The sequence below is a fragment of the Bombina bombina genome, chromosome 10, assembly GCF_027579735.1.
Source record: "Bombina bombina isolate aBomBom1 chromosome 10, aBomBom1.pri, whole genome shotgun sequence".
Classification (NCBI taxonomy): Eukaryota; Metazoa; Chordata; class Amphibia; order Anura; family Bombinatoridae; genus Bombina; species Bombina bombina.
This window is the reverse complement of record NC_069508.1, coordinates 47655473-47668509: the sequence shown is the minus strand read 5'-3', so window position 1 is coordinate 47668509 and position 13037 is coordinate 47655473. Positions and strand designations below refer to the sequence as shown.

General features: G+C 39.0%; 1 protein-coding gene across 2 annotated transcripts in view; it reads right to left on the bottom strand.

Annotated features, from left to right (window-relative positions):
- SLC44A3 (solute carrier family 44 member 3) overlaps nucleotides 1-12607 on the bottom strand; it is a 268592-nt gene extending 255985 nt beyond the window's left edge. For both annotated transcript variants that reach the window (XM_053694046.1, XM_053694047.1), the window contains exon 1: nucleotides 12303-12607. In XM_053694046.1, the coding sequence (XP_053550021.1) occupies nucleotides 12303-12326 (24 nt within the window). In that variant the 5' untranslated portion in view covers nucleotides 12327-12607. The remainder of the gene's footprint in view (nucleotides 1-12302) is intronic.
- Between the last annotated feature and the right edge of the window lie 430 nt (nucleotides 12608-13037).

Here is a 13037-nt window from a genome sequence, read left to right as displayed (position 1 = left end):
TTGCTCCACAATTCCTATGTTTGGATCGGCTGAACCAGGTCAGCGTGATTGGAGACAGCTTGTTTTCTCAGCTTGTTTTTTCAGACCTCTAGGTGTCCAATATTTCAGGATTCCAGGAGGATAATGACAGTCCACAGACCCGCACTTAGCGTGAATCACGCGCGGGCTCCAGAGTAAAACTAGGTACCTAGATTTAAAATAAAGTAAAGTCTTTTGTTGGGAACAACACAAGTAAGTCTACGCGTTTCACCCGATAGGGCTTTTTCAAGATGTGGGTGTGTTGCTGACAGAGGGGCTGCAGGGCAAGCGTCAATTCTAATGTGGGTGCGTAGCTGACAAAGGTCCTGCAGGGCAAGTGTCCATTCTAATGTGGGTGTGTAGCTGACAGAGGGGCTGCAGGGCAAGTGTCCATTCTGATGTGGGTGTGTAGCTGACAAAGGGGCTGCAGGGCAAGTGTCCATTCTAATGTGGGTGTGTAGCTGACAGAGGGGCTGCAGGGCAAGTGTCCATTCTGATATGGGTGTGTAGCTGACAGAGGGGCTGCAGGGCAAGTGTCCATTCTAATGTGGGTGTGTAGCTGACAGAGGGGCTGCAGGGCAAGTGTCCATTCTGATGTGGGTGTGTAGCTGACAAAGGGGCTTCAGGGCAAGTGTCCATTCTGATGTGGGTGTGTAGCTGACAAAGGGGCTGCAGGGCAAGTGTCCATTCTGATGTGGGTGTGTAGCTGACAGAGGGGCTGCAGGGCAAGCGTCAATTCTAATGTGGGTGCGTAGCTGACAAAGGCCCTGCAGGGCAAGTGTCCATTCTAATGTGGGTGTGTAGCTGACAAAGGGGCTGCAGGGCAAGTGTCCATTCTAATGTGGGTGTGTAGCTGACAGAGGGGCTGCAGGGCAAGTGTCCATTCTGATATGGGTGTGTAGCTGACAGAGGGGCTGCAGGGCAAGTGTCCATTCTGATGTGGGTGTGTAGCTGACAGAAGAACTGTAGGGCCAGTGTCCATTCTGATGTGGCTGACAGAGTGAATGTAGAGCAAGGAGCCTGCTCTGATGCAGCCATGTGGCTGACAGAAGGGCTGCAGGGCCAGGGTTCAATTTGATGTGTATATGTGGTTGACAGAGGGGCTGCAGGACCAGAAGGGTGTAGGTGGCTGACAGTAGGGCTAGGGGTATATGGGATGATTGGCCACGGCTCCGATCAGAAATTATATATTTTTTTTCCCAAAATTTTATTTTAATTGAGGTTACAAGACAAACAATACAGGCAAGTTGCACCCAGCAGTGGGCTGGATTACAAGTGGAGCGCTATTTAGTACTTTCTGCTCGAGCGCTAACACTGCCAGACAGGGCCGCCATCAGGAGGTGACAGGGGTGACTCCGGTCAGGGGCCCAATGGGCCAGGGGGCCCCATGAGGCAAGAACTTAAAAAATTTTTTTTTTTTTTTTTTTACATTTTGGCAGCCACCAGTGAGTACTACAGCAGAGTGCTAATTAAGCATGGGAAATGTTATTACAAGGAGTAAAGTATTAGCATTTGAGAGGATTTCTGAGTGTGCACTAAACCACTATGCACAGTGTGAGACAGACTTGGCACTTTGTAGAGTGTGTGCCTGAGTCAGACGGCTATCACTTTCATTTGCAGAGGAGGTAGAACTTACTTAGCAAATGTTTTTTATTTCTTTGTGCAATTTCAGATTGTAACTTCAGTGTTGTAGTAGTTGTATGGTGGGGCCAGGGGTCCATAAAAGCACATTTTTTAGCAGCAGTGTATTTATGATTATTTGACAATGCTGTAGAAATTCTATATATAAAACCATGCAGAAATGTTTCCTCCTCAATACACAAATATAGGTGCCCTTTTGGCAGATATGCATTTATATATATATATATATATATATATATATATATATATATATATATATATATAACATTCCAGTTTACTTCCCCTTTATGCAAGGACTTTTCAGATGCAAGGAGGCATTTTATCTAAGATTTTTACATCTGCATAACATGTTATACTCTCAGACTAAGATTGCTCAGTGTTTGACATGAGGCAGGTTAATTTAAAACTGTTCAGTTTACACTACAGCTGACTTAATTAATTTTGAAATACATACCAACAAGCCTAAATCCTGCATTTAACCAGATCTAATGGTATGAGTACCACAGCTTATGGTTCCACCAAGACCATATAGAGTACAGCATTTTCAAAATCCATAAGTACAGATGGGAACATTTGTACACTATATTTGAAGTGGTGCTCTTGGTTGGGGAAAATGGGGAAAAATCAAACAAACATGTCAACCTTTTAAAAGTACTTTTCTTCATCTAGCCATCTACCCAGATCATTAATGTACAATTTTGAATACAAATAATTATTTTTGTTTGCACATTTACAAATGTGATTCTTTAAAAAGTGATTCCTTCATTTCTGCAATTTTTTTTTATCATTCATGTCACACACTGTTGATTTAGGAGATGCAAGGTGCATAAATGTTTCCTCCTGTGAGTGTTGCTGTGGGTGTCTGTGTTTATGTCTTTGTGTTTTGGTTTGTGTCTCTATATGTGTGTATGCATTTTTTTTTCTGTGGGTCTCTCTGTGAGGGTGGGTGTGTATGTCTTTGTGTATTTTCTGTGGATGTCTGTGAGGGTGTGTGCATATGTCTTTGAGCTTTTTCTATTGGTGTCTCTGTGAGGGTGTGTGTATGTTTGTCTTTGTGTATTTTCTCTGGATGCCTCTGTGAGGATGGGTGTGTATATCTGTGTTTTCTGTGGATGTCTCTGTGAGGGTGTGTATTTTCTGTGGGTGTCTCTGTGAGGGTGTGTGCATGTCTTTGTGTGTTTTCTGTGGATATCTCAGTGAGGGTGTGTGTATGTATGTCTCTCTGTGTTGTCTCTCTGTGTGTGTATGTCTTTGTGTGTTTTCTGTGGTGTCTCTGTGTGTGTATGTCTTTGTGTGTTTTCTGAGGCTGTCTCTGTCGGTGTTTCCTTGGGTGTATGTGCAAGTTTGTGTTTGAGTTTGTGTATGTGTGTGTGTCCATTGTCTGTTCCTTTTTAGGACATTTTGACCTTACTACTGATTATTCACATCTTTCTACAGACTTTGAGACTAATGAGACCTTTCCGGAAGTCACCAATCCACCATTTAACCTTTAAATTATTGTTTAGGCAGTTCATGGCCCTTCCTTTCAGCCACTGCATGCTGTTGTCATCATTTAGTTGGCATCTTCCTTTACAAAAAGATAATCAGAACTCCATATTTTATTTTCTAAATCTCCTTTTTTTACAAAACTGTAGTTTACCTCATTACTTGTCAGGTCAATGTAATCAAGTGCTGAGTGTCTGTTTGGGTGTCTGAGTGTGTTTCTTTGCGTGTCTGTTAGAGTGTCTATATGTGAATCCTTATGTGTGAGTGTGTCTGTGTGTTTGTATGTTACTACCTTTACAACATTTCCAAGTTTAAATAGACACTTAAGAATAAAGTGCATATATGTTTTAGTCACTTGGTCAAAAATTGCACATATCAAAGGAAGGGGGGGCCCTGATCAATGGTTAAGTCAGGGGCCCCAAAATTTCTAGTGGCGGCCCTGCTGCCAGAAGTAAACTTGTGGGTTAATGCTCGTATTACACAAGTAAAACAGTTGTGCATGAGCAAAATCCGACGCGCTTTAACCAAAGGGCTTTGGATATCACAACCGCGATTGTTCTTGAGTGAAAGTGTTCACTTTCAACTTGTAATACGCACACAAATTAACGACAGCACAATATTGCGATAGCATGTGAGAGATACATTTAACAGGCCACTTGTAATCTAGCCCAAATGTTGTGTAATTGCAAACTTTTCACTCAATATGGGTAGGATCAGGGCCGCCAGGTAGGGTGTACCGCTCACTTTTTGGCCTCCCAGGACAGACTCGTAATACCGGCGCTATGGAAGTCCCATAGAAAAAAGACTTTACGAAGTTTATATAAGTCGTTTTGCGGCAAGGCCAAAGAAGTGTGCAGTACACCTAAACCTTCAAGACTCGTAATACCAGCAGGCGTAAAAAAGCAGCGTTAGGACCTCTTAATGCTGCTTTTTTACCCTAACGCACAGCTTGTAATCTAGCCGAATGTTTCTCTACTGCAGTCTTCACAGCTTTCCAAGAGGCTAGATTTTAAAGGGATGCAAAAGTCAAAATTTAATTTAACGAGTCAGACAGAGCATGCAATTAGAAAAAAATAAAACATTTTTTAATCAAATTGTGCCCAGTCTTTTTTATGTGCACACTTTCTGAACCACCAGCTACTACTGAGCATGTGCAAAATTGATATACTTATATGTGTTTAGTAATTGGATGATTGCTGTGACATGATTCAGGGGGGTAGGGAAAATGGAAGTAACTTTGAAATTTATCAGAAAAAAAATCTACTACTCATTTGAAATTCAGAGTATTATTGCATTCTCTTTTTTTAGTGCCTTTGTTATGCAATTCTAGTGAGTTTAACAGTCATTTAGGTATAATTCCACATGAGCTTGGAAGGGAAAACCAAACACTAAACCACCAATTACTCCAACAGGAATACTCTCAAAATATATGCCCTTGAGAATAAGAAATCAGTACTTAAGTTAAAATAAAAAAAGCAGAGTCACCTGATGTTCAGAAAACGCCTATGGCAGTAGTGTTTCCATGCCAGTATGCAGGAGTCATTATGCCTCTCATGTTTCTCAATAGGCGAATGTGTGAAATTGTTCTGACAGTACTATACAAACGTTCTGCTTGCCAGAAATATACTGGGTTCATTATTGCTCCTGGTTTCTACATAGTGAACCTCCCCCATGGAAAGGGAGACTTGGCTGTGTGTTTTTTTCTCCTTAAAAAGCTACATTGTTTTGTTTTGTTTTTACAACCAACATTTCTCTAATCCAAATAAATCAAAATAATTTAGTTTACGTTCTACATCATTAGACTGGGAACCCATCCAGGACAGAAGAAACAGCTCTGGAACTACCAGAAGACAAGTATGTAAAGCCTGCGTGATTGCTTCTAGATTAGGTAAACCTCATAAACAGACTAAAACTAAGTTTATTTATCTGCACACAAACATCTAGCCCTCATTTTACCATCGGTACTAGTCAAAAGTTTTCAAGTGACACCCAAGTACAAAAACAACATGTCCACCGCCTAATACATTATTACAGCATTAAAGTCTGGCAGTAATTTTTACCTTTAACTATGGGTTTAACCACCAGAAAGGGTTTAAACTATGGCTTGGCCAATTTGTTTGGAATCTAAGTGCCAACCCAAAATCTAGGACCCAGTAAAACACATATCACTGTGCAGCAAGCAATGGAAGGTAAATATTCAGAGGCAATCAGATTGCAAGTCCACAGGGGTTGGTGAAGGTGATAACACTCAAGGTTTCCACCTGTAAGGTACTGATGCAGCAGATGGTGGTAAAGAACTTAAAGGGATACTAACCCCACATTTTTTCTTTCATGATTCAGATAGAGCATACAATTTTAAGCAACTTTCTAATTGACTCCTATTATCAATTTTTCTTTGTTCTCATGTTATCTTGATTTGAAAAAGCAGTAATCAAAGGTTAGGAGCTGGCCCATTTTCAGTTCAGCACCTTAGTAGAGCTTGCTGATTGGTTTGCTACATTTAGCCACAAATCAGCAAGTCCTACCCAGGTGCTGAACAAAAAATGGTCCGGCTCTAAAGCTTACAGTACTGCTTATTCAAATCAAGATAGCATGAGAACAAAGAAAAATTGATAATAGGAGTAAATTAGAAAGGTGCTTAAAAACTCATGCTCTATCTGAATCATGAAAGAAAAAAATTGGGTTTAGTATCCCTTTAACATTCATGAGCAGCAAACTGCCAGGGTTAACCCTACCACATGTGCTGACAAGCCATATTAATATTGTCTTGGCAACATCCTGCTAGCATTAACCCTTTCAAATTAACAGGCTGCATTTATATCTTGACCAGTATAATCCTAAGAAGTTAAAGTCCTTCATTGCCAACCAAGCTTACAGGCTATATTATTATTGTAGCATCCAGTGAGTATTAGTCCATTTACCACTGACAGGCTTTTTTAAAACTCAATGCAGCATATGGGAATCAGGATTTCTAGCACGGGCATGATAGGCATTATAGTTCCCATTTGTACAAGAGGCCTACATCTCCCATCATGTTACACAAATTTGATGCCACAGCTGCAAGATGAAATGTGGGTGGTCAGCATGATTATAGGAAATAGGGGTCACAAAGTCACGTGAGTTCCTCGAGCCCTGGATTAAAACATTGTTAAGGCCTTGTACAACTATGACAAACAGGTCCTGAGCATGCTACATCGTTATGCCATTCCTGACTGTACGATGTCCTCTTCTGGAACAGCAATTTATTCCAATTAAAACACATAACAGCCCTCACTAGCAGAGAAGGTGCCTAGAAAACCTCCATCATCTCCATGCCTGTACCTATCCATGGTCCATGCACTGGCACAGCTGCTTAGTCCCCTTGAGAGACACCACACATGGAAATGGAGAGGAAGTGAAAGAGGAACCCATGTTCTATATTCCTTGGCCCACGCAGGGACAGCTATGGATGCCCAGAGATGTCAATTTACCATGGTGCCTTCTATTTCTAACAGGACAGGGACACCCGAGCATCTCATGCTGGCTTCCTCCTGCAGGACCTGTCAGTAGATTCACAATTACCTGTAGGCTACAACTGCAAGTCAGGTGGAAACCACTGCTAAGATTGGACCACTACATGCAGACCTTGGGACAAGTTGTTTATAATATCAAGTCATGGCATCAGTGGTCCTCATTAACTTCTCAATTTTTCATTCAAAGGTTATCCCTTTTGTCAAACAAAAGGTTTAATTTTACTATTTACTAAGCCATCCATTCTCCATCTTCTTTCAGAGTTTTAGCTGACCAGAACAGTGTAAAAGTGATAAAATGGGGATTCAATCAAGACTGAAAGCCCCTTTATTTTGGATGTGTAGAATAGAAAGGATCAGATGTTTTCAGACAAGACTGAAGAGCTCATTTGTTAGGGGTGAAACAAAAGATTCAAGGGCTAAGCTGTATCTAGGTAGGGCCATGTTTATCATTAACTGAGACTTGGCTTTTGGGTTAATACAAAGCTAGAAACAGTTTAAAATCTTGGAGCCAGATCAAAAATATAGAAGCCAGGAAATAATGTCATTGTGTTTGTGTATATGTAATATATAGCCTATAAAATAGGCTTTACTCACAGTAAGGCATTCTGGTTATAAAAAAAAAAGGTGATCCAGGGCTCAGATGCTCCCATCTACATTACAGCATTAGCAGTGCCCCTTTGCCATTTGTGCATGACTGCTTTGGTCATATGGCAGCCAAGTTCAGCACTCTGGCTCTTTTCTTCTATACCCCTTAAAGGGACAGTTCACCCAAAAAATGTCTCCCCTTTAAATTATTCCCAATGATCCTTTTAACCTGCTAAAGTGTATTAAATTGGTTACAAGTAGCTCCTTTACTCCTATTTCAGCATTTGAAATAGCTGATTTAGCCTGTGGTATCGCCACCTACACTGAACAAATTAATACTAGATGACTAGAGGAGGTAATTGAAAATGAAGGGGTTAAATGAATGTTGTCATCTGGCTGCCAGTAACACACAAAGGCAGCCATTAATCACTAGGCTTCCAGAAATATATACCTGTAATTAAACACTTAAAAGGTACATGAAGCCCCTAATTTTTCTTTCATTATTCAGATAGAGAATGCAATTTAAGTTTACAATTTACTTCTATTCTCAAATTTGCTTTATTCTCGTGTTAGTCTTTGTTGAAGAGATATCTAGAGAGGTAGTGTGCACATGCCTGAAGCACTTACATGACAGGAAATAGTGCTGCCATCTAGTGCTTTTGCTAATGTATAACATTGTTGCAAAACGGCTGCCATATAGTACTGCAGACACGTGCACACTCCTGAACTTACATTCCTGCTTTTCAACAAAGAATTGCAAGAAAATGAAGACAATTTGATAATAGAAGTAAACTGAAAAGTTGTTTGAAATTGTATGTTCTATCTGGATCATGAAAGAAAAATTTTGGGTTTTATGTCCCTTTTACGGTGGGAGTCGTAGCTGGAGGTGAGTGGGTGGTCTATCACTGGATTACTTCCGGATCCTCTTCATCCAGTGCGTGCAAGTGGTTGGGAGCGCGTGGGGGGGGGTAGGCGGGAGTGCGCGCAGCTACACTACAGAAAATTGGCTTTTTTGCCAAAAAAAACGAAAAACACTTTTTTTATATAGCAAACTGGGTACTGGCAGACAGATGCCAGTACCCAAGATGGCGGCAAATAGGTAGAGGGGGGAGGTTAGAGAGCTGTTTGGGGGTATCCAACACTGCAGAAAAAAAGATGGAGGTGACAATTGTGAGGTGGAAGAGAGAAGATAGCAAGGAGGGGGTCAAGGAGGGATCAGGGGGTGGGATGTGTCAGGTGGGAAGCTGATCTCTACACTAAAGCTAAAATTAACCCTACAAGTTAACTAATTAACCCCTTAACTGCTGGGCATAATACAAGTTTGGTGTGCAGCGGAATTTAGCGGCCTTCTAATTACCAAAATGTAATGCCAAAGAAATAAATGTCTGCTAATTCTGAACAAAGGGAATCCCAGAAAAGCATTTACAACAATGTGTGCCATAATTGCACAAGCTGTTTGTAAATAATTTCAGGGAGAAACCTAAAGTTTGTGAAAAAGTTAACGATTATTTTTATTTGATCGCATTTGGCGGTGAAATAGTGGCATGAAATATACCAAAATGGGCCTAGATCAATATTTTGGGTTGTCTAATACACTACACTAACACTACAATTAACTCTACAAGCTCCCTAATTAACCCCTTCACTGCTGGGCATAATACAAGTGTGGTGCGCAGCGGCATTTATCAGACTTCTAATTACTTCTAATTACCAAAAAGTAATACCAAAGCCATATATGATCACAATGGTGATCCAAGAGAAGCATTTACAACAATTTGTGCCATAATTGCACAAGCTGTTTGTAAAAAATTTCAGTGAGAAACCTAAAGTTTGTGAAAATGTTAACAATTTTTTTTATTTAATAGCATTTGGGGGTGAACTGGTGGCATGAAATATACCAAAATGGGCCTAGATCAATACTTTGGGTTGTCTACTAAAAAATATATATACATATGAAGGGTTATTCAGGGATTCCTGACAGATATCAGTGTTACAATGTAACTATCGCTGATTTTGAGGGGGGAGGAAATTATTTGGAAATAGCAAAGTGCTACTTGTACTTATTTCCCTATAGTTTACAAAAAAAGCAAAGAACATGTAAACATTGGGTATTTCTAAATTCAAGACAAAATGTAGAAACTATTTAGCATGATTGTTTTTTGGTGGTTGTAGATGTGTAACAGATTTTGGGGGTCAAAGTTAGAAAAAGTGTTTTTTTTTCCATTTTTCATCAAATTTTATAAAAAAAAATTATAGTAAATTATAAGATATGATAAAAATAATGGTATCTTTAGAAAGTCCTTTTAATGGTGAGGGTGAGAAAAACGGTATATAATATGTCTGCAGTAAATGAGAAAGAGGAAAATTACAGCTAAATACATACACTGCAAAAATGTAAAAATAGCCCTGGTCCCAAATGGTACGAAAATTGAAAAATGGTCTGGTCACTAAGGGGTTAACCAAAAGTAGCACCTACCGTTATTACAATTAACCAAAAATGTGAATGAACTGTAATTAATCCTAATGGATGGAAGTAACACACACAGAATTTGTAATACACATAATCTATTATTAAAACCTTAGCAGCAAAATGACATTCACTGTTTTAAATATTGAAATTCAAAAATAAATCAAACATTTGCATAATAAAATAAATATTTAAATACTGAGCCTCATTAAAGTGCCCTCCAATTGCATGCTCTTGGCACGCATGCGAATACGCACGCAAATATGCACGCACACAGACAATTCAGGGCCAAAAAAATCAAAAACGCACAGCAGTTTGGTTTTGAAAACTTGTTAAATTGCTTGGGATACAATTCCTTCAGCAATTTAAAAAAAGAGGAATGTGAAACTTCTGACTGGGCTAATTACTGCTTTCAATATTTCAAATAATTGTGATTTTATATAAAGTTATTTATGCAACTGCATTTTATCCCTTTAAACTCAATGCATTTGAGTATTCAATTTGTGGTTTCATATTTTTGTACATCAAATTAAACATTCATATAGACAGGAAAATGCTATTTGTTAAATAGAAAATGTAACAGTTTTACAAAAATTCAGAATATTCAATGTTTTAGAATAAATGTATGTATCCAACATGTGTTATTAAACTATTGCAGAAACTAGGGTTGCCAAGTTTTTGAAAATTAGGGAGACTAAGGAATCTACAAATTTCACATAGGAAATAGACAAATTATACAGTTGTTGCTAGAAAAAAAACACACGTTATTTTACAATGTGATACAGTTTGTTACAACAAAATTCTTCATACACATTTGCATAACCAACACGTTTACCTTGTATCTAAGCCTCTGCAGACTGCCCCCTTATCTCAGTTCTTTTGACAGACGAATTTCAGCCAATCAGTGCTGACTCATATAAGTAGCAATGTCTAACTGTGAAAAACTGTCAAAATACACTGAGATAAAAGGCTGCCTTCAAGAGCTTAGAAATGAGCATTTGACCCAAACTAGCTTTTTAACAAAGAATACCAAAATAACAAAGCAAATTTAATGATAAAAGTACATTGTAAAGTAGTGCATGCCCTATCTGAATCGTGAAAGTTTAATTTTGACTTGACTTTAATACATTCAACAACTTTGCACATATCTGTTAATTATGTTTCTCATTTAAAGGGACAGTAAACCTTAAAAATAATGTTATATAATTCTGCACATAGTGCAGAAATTATATAACATTATATTAGCCAAACATTTATAAAACATAATATACCCTATTATTTTTTTTTAAAAAAAACACTGTTTTACAGACCCGCTCTCTGTACTCTGCTGAGCGGGTCTGTTATATTTACTCAGCGCATCGGGCCAGCTGTATAGTCACAGCCCGGGCCAACCGCGCCATAGCACTAAGTGCAGCTCGCTCCTGCTGTCTGACAGAGGCTTAGGGAAGTTTTTAAAGTGTGAGGGAGGTCATTCCATAATTGTGGCGCTCTGTAGGAAAAGGAGGATTGAGCTGCTTTCTTTTTGTATTGAGGCAAGCTAAATAATGTGCTGTTATTGGATCGGAGGTTATAGGAGATGGGAACAGCAGGGGAGAGCATTCTGCTCAGGTAGGGTGATAAGAAGCATGATAAGAAGACAATGCAATAGCACTTAGTTTGAACTTCAAATGAGTAGTAGATTTTTGTTAAATAAATTGCAAAGTTATGTATATTTCTACTCCCCCTGCATCATGTGACAGCCATCAGCCAATCACAAATGCATATACGTATATGCTGTGAATTCTTGCACATGCTCAGTAGGAGTTGGTGACTCAAAAAGTGTAAATATAAAAAGACTGTGCACATTTAGTTAATGGAAGTAAATTGGAAAGTTGTTTAAAATTGCATTCTGTATCTGAATCATTAAGTTTAATTTTGACTTGAGTGTCCCTTTAAATTTTATAAAAAATGAGGGAGAAAATGTTCAAAGAGCAGATAAATAAGAAAGCCTTGGGAGACTGTAAAAATAAGTGAGATCCCTGGAATAAAGGGAGGGGTTAACAACTCTAGCCCAAGTATATACTAATCCTTTATCATCCATAGCCTGTACTAATCTGTAAAGGAAACCTGCCAAATCTACAGCAGATAAAGATATCAAAGTCACTATAGTCCTTAGTAACTCAGCAAGAACAAATGGCATCAAAGTGACACAGGAGTTACTCATCATGTTAATGCATGACCAAGTTTCCAATGATCTTTATTTATTTCATTTTTTGCAGAGTTTAAAAAAAAAAAAAAAACTAATCTCTTTAAACTATAAGCAGCCCCTAATTATGCCCCCAAAAAATCACAGCCAATCAGAGGCCTTATCAGCTGAGCCATAGTAAAAAAATAAAAACTGATTTTGCAGCAGTAGTCTTTGGGAAAAAACAACTGTATAATATACAAGTTTACAGGGAGTTTGTTTTTCACTACCTGGTTCCTTTAAATCGATTAGAATGTAAAACATGCAGGTTAAATGTGAACAAGGTCAGACATTCTTTACAGAAGAGAGCAGGGTGGGGGTTAAACTCTGTATATAGGAGTGAGATAAAAAGTTGCGTCAGTGCAGTTACCTGATACTCCCCACAACATGACATCCCGTGGCCGCGCACTGGTAGGTGTCACTCTGTGACTGAGGGGACACTGAATCTGAGTCACACAAGTTTGTCCCGGAATGATTCACACCACACTCTCCCCTGTGGTTTTGCACACTGAGATTGTAATTTCCACAGCCCAACTTTCACACGGGCACGCGCTTTACACTCTTCTATTGCAGCCGCCCCCGAGCGTAGTAAGTTGAATAAAGTCCGGATCGCGCACTCCCGTCCCCTCAGGTAAGCTGCTCGTGTCATCACGGGCCGTCTACGTGGGCGGCGGCTTTTGCTGACCACCCCTGCTCGGGTGCGCGCTGCTGGGAGCTGGCAGTGGCAGCCTGGCACACACAGCTGGGGCGCCAACTCCTGGCGCGTTTATAATTTAATATAGCAGAAATGTCCAATAATTTTCATGAATAGTTAGTTATTAAATATGTGGTTATAAGCAACGAATTCTAAAGCTGGTGTCTCTATAAAATAAATGCATCATAATAAGTCTAAAATAAGTCATAAAACAGCAGTTTGAAAAATGTTCCTGTTTGTGCAGCGTAAATGATCCGTTTAATAAAGTGTATACTGTACTTGTTATATTAAGAAGAATACATACCATACCTTTATATTGCAATAATAATACATTTATGTCAGATATTAATATATACCATACACTTTATATTGCAATAATAATACATTTTCTGTCAGATATTAATATATACC